We start from the raw sequence: 21,033 nt of genomic DNA on the forward strand, positions 1-21,033 counted from the left end.
GGATGCACACCGAGGGTCTCCTGGGCACTGGTGAAATTTGGAGAGGTACCTCAAACACAGGAGACACAGGGGTACCTGATCGGGACTATCTCCTCTTTCCCCAAACCCCAGCCAGAGCAGTCTCCTTTCTTTGCCTCATATGATGCAATTCCCTTCTGACTTCATTTCAGGAAGAGGAAACGTCCAAAAAAGTGCATGGGTACCAGGGCTGGAGGGTAAATGAGAGACAGCAGCTATCCCTGGGTGGACTGGGCGAGTGAGCTGTGACCCATCATCCCTGGTGCTAAGACAGTTGTTACCCAAGGATATCTTGTTCTTTCAAATGTGGAATCAAAGCTGGCGCCCAGGGCTGAGGGCCCAGCACGATCACGCTTGACCCTTCATTGCCTTGCACTGTCTCTGGAAGTTAGCCAGGCAGAGTTTCGTCCTCGTACTGAAGGGGAGGTTGAGGCTCAGAGAGGGGAATTCACTTGCCCAGGGCTGCACAGGGAGGTCACCACTCTCCTCTCCTCTCCCAGGCCGCCTTCCCAGGTGTCAGGGACAAGATGCATGTCAGCCCGCCAGGACTGGGGGCAGCATGGCCTAGAACATGCATTTGTCTCTGCTCAGGAGAGAGAGCAGGAAGGTCTGACCCACAGGAATGTGCCCTGGCCAGCACAGGGGCCAGACTGGGAGATAAAATAGGGCTCAGCAGAAGGGCCACTTTCCACATGGCCCCTGGAATCTTGCTCTGAATCACAGTCCTGGCCTTGCCAAATCTCTGTACGGTGACTTCACCTCAGCTGGTCATGCAGTGTCTAAAGCATCAGCAGTACTGATGTTCAGATGTGTCTGGAATGACTTATTCATCTGTCTAAAGGTTAGGAGGACCCCTTCTTACTTGCCAGCACTGGACTGTTGTCCCGAGTGGGGTGGGGCGCAGGGGGGCAGGCACTCTGCCTTAGGCTGCACTCAGAGAGCTTGTGGAAGGTGCCGGGCAGGAGTTCGGGCTTTGAGCAGGGCGGGCGCTGCTTTGTGCCTGGCCCGGCCATCTCCGGGCTCTGAGCAGGGCGGGCGCTGCTCTGTGCCTGGCCCACCCATCTCGGGGCTCTGAGCAGGGCGGGCGCTGCTCTGTGCCTGGCCCACCCATCTCTGTGCTGCTTTCCTGCTGCCCCCGTCACCTGCCTTTGCCTTTGCCTGCTGCACTGACTGCCCTGGCCTGCAACACTCAGCTCAAACCGCTCTCCTAGATGCCTTCCTGGAGCGCCCAGTGGATTTTCTCCCTAGATGGAGTGGGCTTCTCCTTGGGCTGAGTGGTTTAGCGCTTCATCAGTACAGCTGTGTGTGCTGTGCTTAGTAGCTCAGCTGTGTCTGACTCTTTGCGACCCCATGGACTGTAGCCTGCCAGGCTCCTCTGTCCGTGGGGAGTCTCCAGGCAAGAATACTAGAGTGGGTTGCCATGCCCTCCTCCAGGATCATCAATAGAGCTGAACCTCTTGCAATTCTGTTTGCGATGAGGTCCTCAAGGGCGGCAGCCTGGTGCATTCTCTCTATCCCCACACCCCTGGCACAGTGTTAGTGCAGAGGAAGTCTGCTGAGAGACTGAGCAGAAGCCAGCGTGCTGGGGAGACAAGGCCTCACACGCGCCCATTTTATCCCTCTTTCTGGACACCCACCAGGCACACGATCCTTTACTCAGCTTGAGGATACAGTGTAGGAAGGTCCCCTCTCTGATGTGGAGAAAAGGGAACCCTCCTACACTGCTGGTGGGAATGTAAATTGGTATAGCCACTATGGAGAGTCGTATGGAGGTGCCTTAAAAAACTAAAAATAGAGTTTCCATGTGATCCTACAATCCCACTCCTGGGCATATATCCAGAGAAAACTCTAATTTGAAGGCATACATGCACCCAATATTCATAGCAGCACTATTCACAATAGCCAAGACATGGAAGCAACCTAAATGCCCATCGATAAATGAACAGATAAAGAAGATGTGGGACATGCATACACAATGGAATATTACTCAGCCATAAGAAGGGATGAAATAATGCCATTTGCAGCAACATGGGTTGGACCTACAGATTACTGCACTAAGTGAAATAAGACAGAAAAAGACAAATATCAGAGGATATCATTTTTATGTGGAATCTAAAATGTGATTTAAATGAACTTATTTACAAAACGGAAACAGACTCACAGACAAAGAAAAACTTACGGTTACCAAAGGGGAAGGTGGGTGATAAATTAGGAGTTTGGAAATAGCAGATACAAACTACTATATATAAAATATATAAATATCAAGGTCCTACTGTAGAGCACAGGAAACTATATTTAATATCTTACAATAAACCATAATGGGAAAGAATATGAAAAAGAGTATTAATTTAAGAATGAATAGGACCACGTTTATGGATGAAAGTGTTATACATACGGGGGCAGGTGGGAATCTCAGAAAAATGCTTAAAATAGTATCCACAAGGAGGTAATGTGCCAGTGTCTTTACATAGGTTATCTCTACCACCCTGCCCCCACCCCCCAGCAGGAAGGTGTCACTGCACAGATTTTAGAGAGGACAAGACTGTCATAAGTCCATTCATCCACCTGTCTTGCCCAGTCACCCACGCACCCAATCGAAAAGCACAGCCCGAGTGCCGACTGAGCAGACCCAGTGCTAGATGAGCACTGGGGGTCATGGTGAAGAAGAAAGGTGTGATCAGGCCACCCAACCGGGAGGAGACGAGCAGGGACTCCAGTTCAGAGCCCTCTCCTTCCTGTCCTCTGGGCTGGTGGAAGATTGTGTACATGTGGGCCTCGTATCTCTGCTTGAGTCAAACTGAATGAGGCTTTGGTGATGCTCAAATCCATCTTGAATGCATTTCCAGAACCTGTCCAAGCACAGTCCCCTCCTCTGGCTTTGACAAGCAAGCAGAGAGCACAGCTTGGCACATTAGCTGCATGCCACTAAAGCTGCCAGCAATATCTGGATTCATATGAGAGCCAAGAGCCTTTGTGCTGGACTCTACCTTGGTTTTGTTGGATCAGGCTGCTGCACTTCCCATCATTGTCAGAATCCAGTGCCTCCCCCGGGCACATCACAGAGGTGCTTGGGGGTGAGGTGGGGGAGAGGGAGCCTCACGGTCCAGCTCAACATTTTCCTCTCCAGCTGGCTCTTTTGATCAGGCCAGGCTGGTCGGGCAGGGCTTCAACATGAGGTCCCGGGTGCCTCCTGGACACACTATCTGTCTCTCAAGAGTGATGGAAATACCCAGACAAGAACTCGGCCATGTGGTTTGATGCGAGTTTCTTCAGGTCCAGGCTTTGGGCCGCATGGATGGCGGTGCGACACTATAGCAGTATTTACACGTGTTGGGCCAAATGCTGTCCGTACGGTTTCTGATTAATACTCATCACATCATCCTTATTCTGCAGACAAAGCAGCCAAGGCTCAGAGAGGCAGAGTCACTTGCCCAGTGTCACACAGCAGCTAAGGGCAGAGCATGGAATTTGGATCCGCCTGACTCTAAACCACTTTGTGATCCTGCCTCTTTAGTTCTGTGGATCTGAAACAATGAAATAAGGGGTTGTGTGTTTCTCCTTCCACTTTTGATAAAAGGTGAGATTTCAAAATAAACGTATTTAAATTCAGCTGCTCATGTTCGCCCATGAAACATACAGTCAGATATTTGTCAGAGATAAAGGATGAACCGTCGAATACGTCCAGGTTTAAATTTTTTATTAGCTTAAGGCAGAATATGAAAAAAAAAAAAGCATACCTCTTCCCTCATTAACCCAATTCAGCTACTACCCTGCAGTCTGCCACCCACCACTTGCCTGGATTTTATTACACACAAAGAGCTGTCTGTGAAAAGGCAGGTTGTGGCAAACTTGGCTACCCAGTGAGGGCTGCCGGGGTCGTGGCGAGAAAGAAAGGCCCGCTGTCCATCACATTCAGACCCCAGCGTCTCCCACGGCTGCGCCCGCCTCTGCCCACCTCATCTCGGCGCGGAGCTCCCGTGCAGATGATGCCCTGAACCCTCTCTAATGTTTGGTGTGACGTGTCGCTGGCTAGCGCGCGTCTGACAGTGGTGACAGGCGCGGCTGCTCCTTTTTAAATACCATGTCAGAGACACGGCGTCAGGAAGCGGGGACGTGCTCTGTGGCTCTCTGCCGTGCCGGGATCGCACGGGCTTAGTTTTTAATGAGGAAGATCTGCATCTCGAGAGTTTTTTTCATGTGTCACATCGCGTGGACAAATCAGCAGCACGTCACGCTGGCCCACAATGAAATGCTGACAAATGTAGATATTTCAAATTTAATTGACATTTAAATATACTTGAGATAAAGAAGGGGGAAAAAATCAGCAAGGACTTGGTCTCCAGAGGTAACGAATGAGGGGAGCTGGTGATCATGTTTTAAAGGATCATTTCATTCCAGCACAAAGGATCTTTACTTTACTGGACGCCACTCTGGCATCCACTGATTACAAGGCTCCTGTTGGGCCGCTGGGCAGGGACAGGCCCCAAGACAAGGCCCGTCTGTCCACCCTCCCCCAAAGTGCCAGCCAGACCGACCTCGGGACAGTCATTGTACCTCCCTGAACCTCAGTTTCTTATCTGCAAAATGGAGATTCTACAGCCCTCTTGTTAGTCTTGTCACAAGAGCTGAATGAGGACACTCGTGAAGGGCTTCACACGGTGCCCAGTGCACGCTCAGCTCCTGCCCAGATGCTGCGCTCACCTGTCCACAAACAGATTTTGCGCCTCTCCACCCTGTTCAGAGTCTCCCCTGGGTGTTCAAGGATGAATAGGGTGGTCCTGCCTTCAAAAATCTCCCCAGTCAAGGTTGCTGGTCCCCGGCTGGGCACGTCTCAGCACATCAGAGTCACCTGAGAGCTCCCCCACCTGGAGGCGCTGCCATGCCTCCCTGCCAGCACCGCTACACAGGGCCGATACTCTGGAGGGTACCTTAGCACATACGTGGGTTAAAAACAGAGAAAAAGGCTCTGAAGCAAGTCTCTTCTATGGAAGGGACGAGTGTGGTGGAGGACCCATAAGGGAAGCTCTGGAACGTCCACTGGAGCTATTCCATGTGCCTGGGGCAAGGCTAGGACTGCTAACCAGGAAGAAGAACTAAAGACAGATATGGGAACCTGCTGGACCTGCGGACTTTGTTCTCAGCGGTAGGTGAATATCTACTTAAGAACAGCAATGAGAGACTCGCTGCTGTGATGAGAAGGTGTCTTCCTGTCCTGTGGACTGGTCGAGGGTGGATGGTGAGTGTGAGGCCAGGGCCTTTCCTTCCTGTTGGGGACTTGCCCTGCCAGAGTGCAGTGGTGTGTGTGCCCAGCTCAGGGGCCCCTGGACAAGGCGCCACCTGGGAGGTGACATGGGGGCTGGGCTTTAATCGTGAGTCCAACAGAGGCTGTACAGTGGCCTGGAGGTGTCTCTGTGGAGGAGTGGGCACGGGGGCTTGAGGGTGGCAGGTGGGGTTGGCAGGGACCAGGTGGTGTGAGGTCGGGGTGGGGCGGTGGTGGCCTGGGGAGGCGGCACGGGGCACTTACTGGCTCCACTGCCCTCATCTCCATCTCCTGGGTTAGTTGTGCCTTTTACCTTTCTTTAGTATCTTGCTAATTGTCCACTTATTCATCAACCTGTGTCTGTCTATCTGCCTTCCTCCCACAAAGATCACTAGTGTAGACTTCCCATGTCCACACCCACACCCAGCAGGCTGAGGAGACCTTCCCTGGTGCCGGTGGACACTCACGCAGGCGGAAAGGCCTGGATCCACTCTCCCACCCTTCATGTTCTCTGCTGGAGGGAAGACGGGGAAGGGGACACCTTGGGGGCGCTCTCCTTACCCGGAAGAGAAATTATGTAGATGCTGAGAAACACCCATCCCTCATCCTGAGGACCGTCTCTGCCTGCCAAGAGCGCAAGTCTTTTCTAGGGACTGCGGCAGCAGTTGTGGGAAGGTGTCTGGTGTGGAAGCAGTGGATGTGGATGTGGGACCCAGTGGGCCTGGGTATACGTGCTGGAGCCAGGGCAGGTCATTCCACCTGACAGAGTCTTGGTTCCCCCGTGGCTGGGTGGGCTGCCAATGCCTTCACTGTGAAGACTTTGTGGGAGCAGGGGAGGCTAACCAAGATGACACATGTCAAAGTACTGGGCCCAGAACAGGCGCTTGGGAAATGGTGACATGGAATTTGGACTGGGGAGGGTGCTTGTTGGTGTGGCAGAGCCTTTCAGAGGAGGCTGAGCTCAGTGACATCTTGAGGAGGGGGTGCTGTGTCTGAAGGCATCATAAAGGCTTGGCTTTTCAGTTGCATCTAATCCCCTACTGTGATCGCTCCTGGGAGAGTCCCTCCTTCTGGGTGGTAGGTGAAAGTGGTCGACATGAGGGCTTCCTGTGTCTTCCTGGGCTGCTGTGTATGCGGGGGGCCCTACGGCAGCTCCTGCTTTTCTAGTCTGGGCTCAGGCTTCACGTCTGGCTTCTGTCTTGGCTTTGTCTCTGGGGCCTAAAACTCACCGGTGGGGAGCGGGCAGGGGCCAAGTTTGGGTCAGGAGCCTCTTGCCTCGCTAATTGAGTCTGCACCCGCCTGCTTGGTCTCCTGGCGGCTTGCCAGGCCATAGTGCCCAGGAAGCTGCCCCTACCTCCTGGGTCCTAGGGCGCAGCTGGCACCCTGGAGATTGCTCCCGGGGCTGATTGCAGCTTCTAGCTCTTAGAGGGCCAGGCCAGGCAGGTGCTGCTAAGCCTCCTAATCACACCTGGCTCATAGCAGGTGCTCTTTACACATCTGTGGTTGTTAACTGACACCAGCCCTCATCTCCAGGACGCTGGGCTGTAAGCTGCCCGCAGGGATTCCTCCGTTCACTCATTCAGTAAATATCCCTGAGCAGAGCTGGGCCAGGCTCTGGTCTTGAAGTTGAAGAGTCAAAGCTGATGGTCACAGAGCCCTGCCCTGCTTACAGACTGTGGGGGTGTGTGAGTGTGCGTGTGGCATGCGGTGATACACGACACGGTAGTTCATGGCTTCGTCAGGGGGAGTCCTGGGTATTGTGGGCTTGGGAGGAGGCAGGCTGCAGCAGTCATGGCTGCTGACTGAGGATGCTTGTGTGGCTCCTATGGGCAGCTTCCCAGATTGTGTTCTTTGGGATGTTAACAGGTATTGCAAAAAAAAAAAAAAAAAAGACAGCAAAGAGAGTTGTGCAATGTCTCAGACTGGCAGCTGGTGGGCCAGGATGCTGCCCAAGTCTGCGGATGCCAAGCCAGGCATGTACACCAGGCCCTCACTCTTGGGCAGCTCTGGGTCTGGGCAGGAGGCAGAGGGGCTCCGGTTGTGATCCTGAGCCAGAGGCCGTGCTGAGCCCAAGGAGACTCAGCATGGGGGCAGGGGAAGTGGGGGTGAAGCAGACGTCATCTCCTGCCAGAGCATGTGTGCAACCAGCCTGAAGAGATACGACTGCAAAGTGTTCTGAGACCTGGTTTTTGGGCAGAGCTCTCACTAAATGCTTCTGGCAGCTTCTTCTGATCTTACTTTAATCTTCGGGGGCTTTGGGTACTGGGGTCATGCAGTGCAATTCAGATGAGCAGACTCTCCAATTCCTGAGCAGTGGGGGCTGGCCGTTTGGTGCACACACTGCCTGCCCAGCCAGCACCACCTGCAGAAGTACTCCTCGTCCAGAAGGATTTCTAAGGCCAGCCGCATGTCCCGATGGGTCTCTGGGACCCAGATTCCCGGGGATTCCACAGTTCTGACGGGAGTGTAAAGTGGTGTGATTCTTTCAGAAAGTTATTTAGCAACACAGAACAGAAATCTGTCTAAAAGACTGGTTAAGGACAGACTTTCCTGGCAGTCCAGTGGTGGAGACTTGGGGGTGTGGGTTCCATCCCTGGTGGGGGAGCTAAGATTCCATGTGCCTTGAATCTCACATGCCTTGAGGCCAAAAACCAAAGCAAAATAAGAAGCAGTAGTAACAAATTCAGTAAAGACTTAAAAAATGGTCCACATCAAAATATCTTAAAAAAAAGGAAAAAAAGCCTGGTTAAGGGTTGGTCTTTGGCGTTACGGGCAGCTCTCCACTACCTAGCTGTGTGGCCAAGCGCAACCAGCACTTCCTGGAGTCACAGCCACTACTTCTATACAACAGAGCTAATGACACCTACCCCTGCCCCCAGATCCCCATGAGGATTTAATGAAACCATGTATGTAAAATGCTTAGCATGCCGTATTCAGTTAACGGTAGTTGTTCTTATAATGATATAAAAACTTGGAGGACAAGGACATTCACTTTGGCATTTTTCACATTTGTGAAAAACTGGAACAGTTTACAAATCCCATATAAGGGGTGTGGTCAGGCAGACCACATAGATACACACAGGGGGATCTTCCATTCCATGGTCACCACGGGGCTAACAAGGACATGGGGATATCGGCCTGTAAGAGTGGCTAAGACAGACTTTCCTGGAAGTCCAGTGTACAATGCGATATTGCAAGGAGGCTGGCAGCTCTGCAAGATACATCTAGAAAATCTGCAGAAATGCTAGTAAGGGGTGGAACTGAAGTAGTGGGATTCAGAATGAACTTGTCTCTTTTCCTTAACTTCCAGCTCACCTGTAAGGCTACTGGGTTATTTTTACAAACAAAGAAAATTACTGGTAAAGAGCAGTTTTTTTACATGGATCTGGCCAGAGAAATGACAGGGCAATGGCTTACAGGCCCCTGGTGGCTGAACATAGACTATTCTCACTTACTTATTTCAAACTCCAAATAACCAGCCTACAGCCGGTCAAGACTCAGGTGGCTGGAGGGTGCTCTGTGTCACCTTTAGCGGACAAGGTATGCACTGAAGGAGCTCAGTCTCTGCGGCTGGCAGGACTGGGCACACCTCAGATCTACAATGGGCACAAGCTCTGTCACCATTAGGACTCAGAAGACAGCCCTATCCTTCCAGGTTATTGTGAAGATTTGAAAAAAGGTGAGGACTGCTCCTGTCTCCCTCCCAACTCTCACAGCAGAATGAAATTTCACGAATGAAAGAGAGGCACCTGGGGACCAGTAGGTCATCCCTTTCCTTTGGTCTCTGCTTGCTGTGTGTGGTCCTGAGGGGCGGGCAGTACTGAGCACAGCGCTGCCTTTTACAGCTTGCTATCGACTCTTTCTAAGCCTTAGGTTGGATGGGAAATTGCCCCATATCTAGCAAGCCGGAGGGAAGATAAGGTGGGGCCTGGGAGCCATGCACGCTCCCGTTGAAAAGCCTACCTTTGATGGGGTGGGGAGCTGTGACCTCAGTATGCCTACTGCAGCCGCCATCATCCTCATAGTCATAATTAGGTTCTTAACAAAAAGGGCTGGATGCTGCAGAAGAAAGGACCAGGCCTGTCATCGAAGAGATGATCTCTCCATTTTCCAGCCCCCGGACCTTGGGCAAGTTATGGAAAGCCTCTCTCCGAGCCTCAGTTTCCCCATCTGTTCAATGGGAAAGCCACTACCCACCCTTCACCATCTTCAGGGATGTTCAGTATATGTTACTTCTCTTTCCTTCCCCAGATAGAAACACTCAGCCACCAGAGAACACTGCCTCCTGGGCTGGAAGAGGACTGAACAGCTCTGGTTCCCAACCCCAGGGAAGCAGAGAGGAAGGTAGCGTGCAGGATAAGACACCTCAGGACATGGAGCTCTCTGGGCAAAGCCAGGAGAACAATGGACCCCCTTGGGCAGCACAGTACAACCGAGAGAACGAAGCTGAGCAGCACTGGGAGTCCTGGCCCTGCCGCTTTCTAACTGGATGGCCTGGAACCCTGGTTCATTCCTTCCCGAGCCTGAGTTCCCATTCTGTGGGAGGGATGCCTAAGAGGGCCCAGAACACATCAGGAGCTCCACTGTACTCGCTGCCAACTGGCCTCTGACCCGCGGCCCATTCCGTCGGATCCCTCCTAATCCTAACTCTTACCCTAGGGGATCCTTGGGGCATACCATCAGTCATGCTGTGAATAATAATGTAAGTAGCTAATACTTCTGGAGAAGTCATCACTGAATATTAATGAGCTAATGTTAACCGAAAAACAGAGGGAAATGTTATCCCCAGAAGACTTCCTAAAGGATTCTTCCAATTGCCATCAGATGGTTTTGAGGGGCTAGGACACCTACTTTTCACTGGGGAAGAAAATTTAACATAGCAAACATTTTGCTTTGGGAAATTGCAAGTCAATAAAATTTAGCTGTGGGATTCCCTTTAGGGCACCCTTTAAAATCCTAAGACGCTCACACCTGGTAGGTTTTTGAAGATGTTTGTGGAATGAACGGATGCAAGAATGGACATAAGTTGGAGCACAAAAAAATGGACTTCAGTGAAGGCAGTGGCCAGCATGCTGCGGCCTCCATGAATTCAGATGCCGCTGCCGCAGGAGGCCGTGGAGACCGACTTATTCTGAATCAGCTCCATCTTGTGGTCCACATAGTTAATTATTTAATGTGCTTTTTGGAAGTGAGAGTTGGGGCAAGAAGTCAGGAGGACCAAATCCCGCCCTCCACTTCAAAGATCCTGTGTCTCCTTCTGCCGCCAAAAATCCTCCAAGTTTCTGATGCACTCTGGTATTCCCAGGAGAGACAAAGATTGTGATTCAAGAGAATCCAGGCCAGATTAAAGGGCCAGGCACCGAGTCCGTGTGCCCAGCACTGAACCACCCGCAACAAAGCCCCATTAGGATGTGGCTCCTGCCCGCCGGCTTGTCTTCTCCTGTCTCCCGACACAATGCTGACAGGCTGGGGGGGGCGGGTTCTTCCCCCCAAAACAACATTTTATGAGGAGTCTGTTTTATTAAAATATTTTCCGCTGGATGCTTCCTGTGTTTCAAGAAGTTGGTCTTGCCAGCTGGAGCTGATGACAGTTGAGAAAAACACATCCAAGTGCTGTTGTGACATGGCATTTGGAAGTGGAGCACGACAGGGGGCGGGGGCAGGGAGAAGGCAGCATGGGAAGAGACGCAGGGAAACACCCGGGTTACACCACAAATGTCACTGGCGTTATAGGAATACAGCCCTGCCCTCCCTGCCCCCATAAAAAAAAAAAAAAGTGAACAGAAACTCTTGGAATGATGTTCTAAAATATACCTCCCTATCTCCTGGTGGGCCACTGTTATGGTGGAGCACTGTTAACGTGTGATCATAGAGAACTTGTCATTTGTCTCCTATAACTGCCAGTTTGCCAGCCCACTAAACTAGCCAACCCTGCTCCCACCGGTTCATTTCAACCTCAAATGTTTCCCCCAAAGAGATCCAGAACAAGGCATAATGCAATAAAACAAAACAAAACCCACACAAAGTGGTACCGACCTAGCTCTGGTAACCACCAGAATGATGGGGGTACCAGACACTGGCTCTTTGCATACACTGACGAAGCAACCTCCTATCACGGGGCTGGAAAAGCAACAGCATAAATACGTGTGGTGGGGAGGTCCAAGCTCTAATCGGGAACTTGGCCACAAATGGGCAATGCTTTTCGGTAGACTGGCAAGTGTTGGTGTGTTTCTGGTTCAATGCAAGGATATTCTGGATTTGCCTTTCAGTATCTCCAGGCCCATGACCCTCTATCCAGTACATAAATATTATGTACTGGATAATAAAATATTTAGTCCAGTTTTAAAGAGATGACTCTAAAGAAAAGTGACGCATTTCTTCCCCCTAAAGAGAAATCTTTGGGCTCTGAGGCACTCTGAAGCCACACTGCATTCTCTCCACAAGGGGGCAATCATAATCCACGGCAGGGAAACAATCCACATTCCCTTTGTGCACAGCTCAAGTAGTCCAGTCCTCTCGTCCAAATTCTCCGTCACCACGCATCTCCCAAGACACACAGACACACAGGTTTGAGGGCCTCCTAGGCAGGCTGGTTCTGTAACCACACCGCAGTCTCCAGTGATACTGAACTATATACCAGAGAATCCTGGATGACAGGCAGGCTAGGCCACAGCCCGGCATCTGAGAATTACTGCTTCCTTTTGGCTCCTATTCTCGCTAGGACCTGCCATCTCTCTTAACTTCCTTCTCTGAGAACTTTTCTGAAAACAGGGCAGCCAGGAGAAGCACTGCCCTCTTCACCCAAGGGACATCAGGGTCCCAGGGGCAATGATTTTGGTTCTCGCAAAAACCCGAGGTGGATTCATGTACTTTTCCGGGCGTCACGGGAAGCCGGCGTGTAGCTGCTGAGTTGTCTGGGCAGAGACCAGGGGCTGTGCATCTTGGGGACCAAGGGCAGACAGCATCCTCTGATGGAAGCAGTGCTACCTTCTCCAGACAGCGCTGAAGCCAGGAGGCCTCTCACATTCACACCGCTCACCTCTGGCTCTGGCGTTCCCCTCACCTACCCAACGTCCACCCAGAGAATGACTCTAAGCCAGTTCCTCTGCTTGCTATGGGGCATGAAACCCAGCACCTGTCCTGAGGAGCTCTGGGCCCGAGAGCTAGAAAAGCAGACTCATGATGAGCTAAACGCTACGACACAGGTGAGCAGAGGTGCTGGTGCGGGGGGCGGTGGATGAAGATAGCCCTGGGTGTACCTCCCTCGAGCAGTCCAGGCCTAGGAAGGTGGCGCGTGTGTGAGTCGCTCAGTCGTGTCTGACTCTTTGCAGTCCCAAGGACTGTAGCCCACCAGATTCCATGGGTCTTGGCCCTCATTAAATAGGCAGCCTCTTCAACTGGGTTCCTAACTCTCTCCTGCTGACCCTCTATTTTTAGCGTAAGAAAAAGCCGAGAACCACTTTCTGAGCTTGTCTGAGTACCCCGTGGGTGTCACCACTCAAAACCCAGCCTGGTGCCCGGTGTCCTGGCCTCGGGGGCCTCCTGCTGGTGTGACAACTGCCAGCGGAACCGACACTGAAGATCAAGCCCTGCTCCCCGACTGACCTCTTTGTGAAACACCCGCTCAGGGCTCCGGGGAAGCCCTTCAAAGGCCAGGGCTGCCGCGTGGGCTCCACAAAGCACTGGCCCCCCTGGGCTCCTGCAGATAGAGGGGAGGGGAGGACGGGGTACTCACTGGTCGGGGCTCGAGACGGATGTCCTTCGGGCTTCCACTGTGATGTTGCTCTTCGGTCTTTTAACGACGTGTGGACGGGGAGGGCGCACCTAGAATGGGCATGGGGAAAATCCCCAAGAAGGGCTGAGTTGGAAAAGCCATTCAAGGACATTTTCAAGATGCAGGTAAGCAGCCCTAAAACAAACGTTAAGGGATTTTCAGAGCACAGACTTAAAGGCTGTGCTTATGATGGAGACTGTTGAAGTGGTGGCTGATCTGTGAACTGGAATCTGTGGCCTACTCAAAGGAGAAAGGCTCTTCTGAAGGGCTGGGTGTCCTGATTTGCACCCAGCGGGTGGTTCCACCTGCTTCCTCGTGGGGCTGCCCTGGGGGCTCAGCGAGACACTGTCTGGGCACGACCCAGAACAAAGAGGCCCTAATGGTAAGTCCCGCTTGCCTTCTCCTGGAACCTGGAAACCAGTTTGGTAGAACAAGGAGGTTTCACTCAGACTTTGTGTTTAGGGCACACATGCCTATTTTGTTCTTTTTAACAGCTGAATTATAGGATGCTTGTTTTACTCTCTAAGTGGGAGGGTGGAGAAGCAAATACTAACAGCATCAGGGCACCAATTAAAGTCCTCCTTCTGCTCTCCTGGGCAGCCCTGTGCAAGGCTCGGTCTGGACCCTCACACAGTCCGTGTGGCCACAGACAAGCTCAAGGGCCGGAGCCGGGGGTATTGACAGTGAAGTGCACAGTCTCCTGGTCCACGGCCAGACTGCAGAGACACGGTGGTTTTTTTACTACCTATGGCCTCTGAAGGTTAAGATGAGGGATTGTATAAAAAGACACTTCCTTTTCATACTAGAGCCGGTGATGACAGTTAGGCTAAGAATTTCTAGGTGTCCTTAGAAGAACACTCGTCTGGGCCAGTCAACACTAACTGGCTTTAAACTTGGCACCACCCTCTCTGTACAATGCCAGAGGAGGACTGGAGAGAGCCTATCTGTGAATTTTGTTGCCAGTAAGAAGGACCGAGCAGCCCAGTGCGGGCTGCTCCTGTTCTGCAGACGAGGGACCACTGCAGGCAATGCCACAGTTGCTGAGGTTAGTGGACAAGACCGAGAAAGAGAGCACAGGCACGCTCCAAACCCTGTGCCCTCTTCTGGAACCTCCCCCAGCCCCAAACCCCACACTGCTGGGTGACACAACACAATGGCCTCGGAATACAGGCTACAGAAGTTGGCTGCATAAGAGACAAGTCTTTACTGAGTTTCATCAGGCCCTCAGGCCTCCTCACATCTGATCTAACCAGAGTTTTTCCTGTGGAACAGCCAGTCTGATCTCAGCCTGGTTTGGCAAATCAGAGATGTGGTAAAAGCCAAGTGCATTCCACTGAACTTGCTGTCTGCTATGGGGTTACTGTGACGATCCAATGAGCTCATGGAGGCGAAGCGCTGGCATGGGGCCTGGCACATGGTAGGGGCTCAATACAAGCTCATCGTGCTTCCCTGTGACCTTATCAATAGCAGACGGAAGACAGGGGGCAGCTCTGAATTAGAAGATGGATTTACGATGGTCTCACCCTTGCCTAGCACTCCGCTCCATGCCTGTTTTAGTGACCCCCTCAGCTGGATTTTTTTAAATGAATGTTGCTGCTTGGAATCTAAGAAGCGCATAATAATGTTGCTATTATTATCATTGCTATTAGAACAGCGCCTTCCATGGTGCAGACAGACGTCCAGTCACTGGCTGCTGAGTACACGAGTGGATCCACCCCCGACCCGCGCTAACCCTGAACTGGTTTCTGGCCCAGAGCCTGCCTCCTCTGGCAGCTGGTAAGCAGGATCACCTGGTTTGCACCTGACTTTGCACCACAAAGAGGGCATGCAGTTGGGGCAACTGCTGCCTTGCCCCGGGGTCCTGGGGTGGGGGCTTCAGGAAGGTCAGACAGTAAGGCCCGTTCGCCTGTCCTTGCCCACAGCTGCTCCTCGTACAATAGAGGTGGGTTAGGAATGTGAACTTGTGGCTGAAATGGGGGGATTAAGTTTGTGGCAACTTCAACTGAACTTGCAACGTGGTGAAACATGGGGAAAAAGAACAACAGAGCTAATTAGACGAGCTGAGCTGTCAGAGTGCCGCTGAATGGCTCAGCGCCAACAAACAAAAGGAATGGGTTGGCAATCAGCAGGATCGATGGAGAAGACTGCTTCATTAGGGATGATAAACCAGACAGAGCGGGAGAGGGAGGGGTGGGAGGGGGAGGGCGGCAGTGGAGGCGGGGGAGGGAGAGAAAGGCTCGGCAGACCCAGAGACAGTCACCCGCATGGCTGCAGGCACACCCAGAGTCACACGCACGTCTGACTGGTGTGGACAAAGCAGACGCAAAATTATACTCACGGACAGACAACCACCCAGAGACATGCATGGAGGCATGGAGATGCCAACAGACCCATAGTCTCGCAAATACTTGCAGAGGCACACACAGGAGAAGGCCCACGCACGGATCTCTCTCTCTCTCTCTCTCTCACACATACACACACATACACACACACACACACGGCCGTGGACGTACAGCTAGAGCCACACCAGACACAGACACACACAGACAAAATGGTTTAATTAAGCCCGAATCACAAGATGATGCAGACAACTGGCCCGTCATATTTCAGTGATCAGATCCATCTTTCCAGGGTGCTTAGGAGGGGTGGGGGCTGGGGATGAGGGAAGAAACCAGGCGCACACACAACGCGACCGGCGCACCAGCACTCCGGTCCCAGCCGCGCTGGGGAGAAAATGCTAAACAGGGATTTAGAGCTCTGTTCAAGGGGGACTTGAGGGGAAAGTTGGGAAACCAGCCAATTCCCCACTGGATTTAAAACCTGAGAAATCTAAGTCGGCAGGGTTAAATGTGTATTGAATACAAAAGCACCGAGTACATTTGATTTTAATGGTGAGCAAGAAATAATAAATACAGAGCTTATAAAGCGCTTCACATGCGGCCGACCACAGCCTGCCTCTCCCCTGCACGCCCCAGCCCACTCCCCTGAGTCCACAGACACTGGCAAGGCTTTCTTCTGCTCTTTCCTTTCTCTTCTTTTTACAAAGAAAATCTAAATCCTCTGGTCACATCTGAACTCCAGCGACAGGTGCCAGGCTACAAAGCTCCTTCCAAAAAGGCTGGATGCTGGCCCCCGCGCTCCCACTGCCCTGGGCTGACAGCCATACTTCTGCCGAGAATGCCTGCGGCTAAGTGACCCAGCAAAGCCCGGTCAGGGGCCAGAGGCTCCTGACATGGGAGCTTGGCAGGCCGTCATCTCTGAGGCCCTCGAAGCCACGGGCTCATACTCCATGTCTCCCAGGTTCACCCCTAGTGTGCAGGGGTGCCCATGGAAATGCTTGCGTGAGGGCACTCAGAATGAACAGACCTGGGGCACAAGGGAACGCAAGGCCCAGAAAGCACAGAACTTCTAGGGCTCCCACATTAGCCCCACAGTGACCCTGCTTTGGATGAAGGTATTTGGGTGGGCAAAACTGGGCTACGTGTGTCCACCTTGTGCCAGGGACTGTGCTAAGTACTACAAATATACGACCTCATAACCCCACCAGGTAGGTAAAGCAACCCATTTTATAGATGATGAAACTAAGGCTCAGAGAAGGTATGCATATGGCCCCACGTCACACAGCGAAGAAGTGTCCAAACTGTGATTCAAACTAAGACAGGCCTCTCTGGCTTCCAGGCCCAGGAGGATCAGTTCTGTTCGGCCACCTGCCTCTTCAGTGTCTCATAATCCTAGACCCCCGAGTGCCAGGCCAGTCACCTCCCACACTAGGGCAGTGGCAGCAGCAGCTGCTACTCAGTGTTCAGGGCAGTATTTGCCTTCCCAAGTCCTCAGTCACTGGTGGATGTGGCTGAATTCCAGCCCTCCGCACCCCAACCCCCCAGGCTGTCCGGGTCCTCACACTGGCTACACAACCTGGAGTCAAAAGTAGCTGTCTCCAGCTTCTGAGTTCTTCCAAGGGGAGCAATCCTGCCCCGGATCCTACTAAGAGATTCCCTGCCATCTTTGATCCTAGGTCCCTCCAGGCACTTCTTAGTGCTAGCCACTGGATGACTCTGGCTTGGGAGAGGCTGCTTGGTGAGGAGTGAGGAGAGGCAGGGCAGAGGCAGGCCTGGGCTCAAAGGCCAGCATGGCCTCTGATTATCTCTGTGGTTTCAGCAGCCAACTGGGGACATGGCATCTGCCTCCTCTGGGTTGTTGTAAGGACAGAGGAGCAGAGTCTGAGGCACGTTAAAGGTGCTGACTAAATGTCAGTTCTTCTCACCTCTGCATCCGCTCCAGGGCCTAACGCTGCAGTAGCGATTCCATAGGAAACACAACCTACCCCTGATTAAACTTTTCTCACCTGAAGGTTCTCCCCCCATCCTTTGTACTAAGATGGACTCTGTGGAGATGGAGGGCCCAGGGAACTTGGTATGCACGAAAGACCATAGTTTCTAGAGTCTGGTGACCCCTTCGTGTAGTTGAGGGACTTGGGTTAAGTTACTGAGCATCAGTTTTCTCATTTAAAACAGGTGGAGGAGATGCCTACTTCATAGAGATTCTGTGAGGCTCAGCTGGGATGATATGACTAAGAATGATTCGCTGACTATGAAAATCCTAGGTGAATGATTAAGAAACTGGGTCATTCCTTAGAAGTTTTAAGACTGAAAAATCTATTAAGAAGAATAAGAACCGCTACTGTGTCCCAGGCCCTGTGCAAGGAGCCTTACAAATGACGTCTATACTCACGCTCACAAAAAACCTCCATGAACAAGGGTGTATTAGAGAGAGAGGGGCGAGGCTCAGAGAGAGCTTCAGGACTTGCCTAGAGTCACACAATCCGGGTATCAAGCCTGGCTCTGTCTATTCCCCAGATCCACGTTGCTATTGACTGCACTGAAATTCTCACTAAATCACACAACACTTGACCCTGACATTGGCTTCCTGTCCCCCAGAGCAGTTTCTCTTTGCTGTTTGTGCCTCCCACCCAATGACAATAAGCAGAAACATTCCAGCCCCTCGACCGCTGTGCTGACAATGGTGCGACTGGGGTACGGGATGGCTCTGTCACGTGTGGAACCTCAGTGTCATGGCTGCCTCCACCCCAGCCCTGCAGCTCCCGTACACGGGAGGGAAAGGAAGGGAAGGAAGACAGCGCCACAGAATGTTCCAACATCCACGCAGAGAAGGCCACCCATCCGACATTAGGTACGTGTGACAAGGATTCAAACCAGACACAGTTTGAGAGCACTCCTAACCACTTCTGGTTTGGTGCCATCTGATTCAAATAGATCTTCACTCTAATAAACTCTTAAAACAACAACAACAAAAAAAAGCCAGACACAGCTCAGCCCAGTCACCTGCAAACCCTCAGCTCCCACACTTTTCAAGATGGGTGTGGACAGCACAGCGGGGAGGGCAGGAGGGGCTGGGACTCGGGTTTGTGGGGAAACCTGATGGCCGCTGGGCTGGAACCAGACCCCTTTTGCTTGACTGCAAGAGTGGCGGCTGCTTTGAACAAGAAACAGAGAAACTCTTCTCTTGGTCAACAGCCCTCACTCAATGGTCCCAGCCAGTTTCCTTCCCACTTTAAAGGAAGCTGCTAAAGTTATCAGGCCTCAGCATGACTGCAGCCTTAGCTCACAAGAAAAAGGACTTCACTGATGCTGAACACCGGATCCGCGCCCAGTATTTTCCCAAGGCGTTTCTCTTGAGAAGACATGGATGGGTCCCTGTCCCTTGCCTGCCCATTCCCAGGTGTTGGTGGGTTTATCACATCTCGTCCTGCTTTTCTGCCCTTCCTCGGATCTTTGCTTGGGAATGTGGAGCCCCATGTGCGGCCCGGGAGAGGAGGAGACTGGTCTCCATCTGAGCCGGCTCGATATTCTCTGGGCGTAGCATCCGCCCCTGGGAAGGGACATCAAGTGCATTTCCAAACCAAGATCTGGCGGAACGAGACCCCTGCTGCCAGACTTCTGTTTCCTTTGTGAGGAAGAGGCGGCTGCAGCCTTTAAAGCTCACTGGCTAGCAACGTGGCTCAACCTAGGAGACGCGCTCAAACCAGGCACGCACGGCAGACACAGCACACAGCAGCCCCGCTACCTACAGCTCCGACCTGCAAGTTGCCAAACTGATTCAGAAGAAAGAGACAGAAGCTCAGGAAATGCAAGTCCGGGTACATGCCACACAGAGGGAAGCTGAAAAACCCACTTCCTGGTTTTCCTTGGCAAGGCAGCTGAGTTCAGACCCCCGAGGTTTAGTCAGGCGGGGAGACGGCTCAGGCAGTGTTAGGTGAGAGGGCAGAACCACTGGCTACTCACGGGCCTCGAGCGCTGTATCTTGGGAGGCGGCGGGCGAGTGGGACGGAGTCTCTGTGGCTGCATTAAAGTGGAAACTTAAGGAATCAGTACACACAGAGGTGGTTTGATGCATTTTCACACACAGCTCCGGGCATCCAGCCACCCAAGCCTGAGCCCAAGGGCCATCTTTGATGCCTCCCACTCCCATGGCTGGCTGCCGGCTCCTGCACACCCCATGTCTGAGGCCCTCTCCTCCACCTCCGGCCTGGATCACTGTTATCAGCTGGGCCCCCGCCTGGAGCTCCTCAGCCATTCTCCACTCTGGCCGAGAGTAGTTTTCTTAAATGCAGTGTGACCTTGCCACCCCCAGCTTTGAGACTCTGCTGTCCTCTCCTGTCCTGGGGTGACAGTTCACCAGGGCCCTGGGCTGGCGTTCTAAATCCTCTAAGACCTGGCTTCTGCTGTGCCCTACCCAGACCCCTCCCAACCTTCCCCCCATGCTCACTCGAAGACCCTTGCATGGCCCGAGGCTCTCAGGCCTGCTTCACGCCTGCCCAGCAGGTGGAATGACCCGCCCCACCCTGATCTGCCTGGCAAACTTTGCTTGTCCTTCGAGACTCTGCCAAGGTTGGGTGCTGTCCCCCAGTGCTCCCACTCATCACCCACTATCGCCCCGTGTCTGCCCCTCTGCCCTCCTACTCCTTCAAACGTTCATTTCCTTGAGGGACTCATCCCTGTACCATGGGGAAAATGTATCTTCTTAATAAATGTCTGATGAATAAATACAATTTGCACAAAATGCTTGGCTTTTGAATAAAAATCAGTGGAGCACAGATCTCATAGCTCACCCCTTGAACCCTCTGTGTCGAAAGTCAAGCTTTGTTCTCTCAATAGCCTGCCCAGATATCTAGATGCCCTGGACAGTGGGGCAGATGAACACAGTGTAAGGAGAGTAAAGTCCACACTAGACCAAGGTCACGGACACTTGGCAAGCCCTGGGAGGCTTCTGGTTGGTTCTTCCCATCAGCCTCATGGTTCACAGAGGTCCATCATTACGCCGCAAAGTCCAGACCTGCACTTCCCACGACAGGGGTCAATGGCCACACAGGGTGAGTCCAAATTCAGATGTGCTGTTAAGTGTAAAATGTACATTGGGTTTTGGAGACTTAGTTTGAAAAAGAATGCAAGATATCTCAATAACTTTTTATACTGATTATATGTTGAAATGAAAATGTTTTGGATATTTTGGTTAAATATATTATTAAAATTAATCTCGTCTGTTTCTTTTTAATTTTTAATACAGTTACTAAAATATTTAGAATTCCATATGTGGTTCACATGTGTGGCTCCTGTTACATTTCTCTTGGACAGCACTTCAGAGCTTCACTTGGTTGGAGTGGTCCTCCAGGCAGCAAACCTGCCTTACAATTCCTTCTCCACACCCGACTCCTGCGGGGAGAGGCTGTGTCTCCAGAGTCCCTGGATCCCTGGTGCCCAGCACAGGGCCAGTCGGAATGGCCTATGGAGAAAGTGGGCTGACAGACTTAGTGGAGAACTGGGGTCCCTCATGGCGCACTAAGAGCACATCTGGATGGAAATCAGCCTGGCTTCCTGGATCCTATGCTGTTTGGAGTGTGGGCAAACCCACACTCGGAGATCCTTCTTCAGCTGGAGGCTGTCGAGGGTTGGGATGCCACCCA

At 52.2% G+C, this 21,033-nt stretch overlaps 1 protein-coding gene across 9 annotated transcripts in view; it reads right to left on the reverse strand.

The window, feature by feature from the left end:
- The window catches only part of DENND1A (DENN domain containing 1A), a 527,315-nt gene that overhangs the window by 8,460 nt on the left and 497,822 nt on the right, over positions 1-21,033 (reverse strand). For 5 of the 9 annotated variants that reach the window (XM_044926324.2, XM_044926331.2, XM_044926328.2 and 2 more), the window contains 2 exons: positions 19,355-19,411; positions 13,014-13,102 (listed from right to left, as the gene is read on the reverse strand). In XM_044926324.2, coding sequence (XP_044782259.1) covers positions 13,014-13,102; positions 19,355-19,411 — 146 coding nt within the window. The remainder of the gene's footprint in view (positions 1-13,013; positions 13,103-19,354; positions 19,412-21,033) is intronic. The other 4 variants (XM_044926325.2, XM_044926326.2, XM_044926329.2 and 1 more) reach the window with 1 other exon arrangement.

The sequence above is a fragment of the Bubalus bubalis genome, chromosome 12 (genome assembly GCF_019923935.1).
Source record: "Bubalus bubalis isolate 160015118507 breed Murrah chromosome 12, NDDB_SH_1, whole genome shotgun sequence".
Lineage (NCBI taxonomy): Eukaryota > Metazoa > Chordata > Mammalia > Artiodactyla > Bovidae > Bubalus > Bubalus bubalis.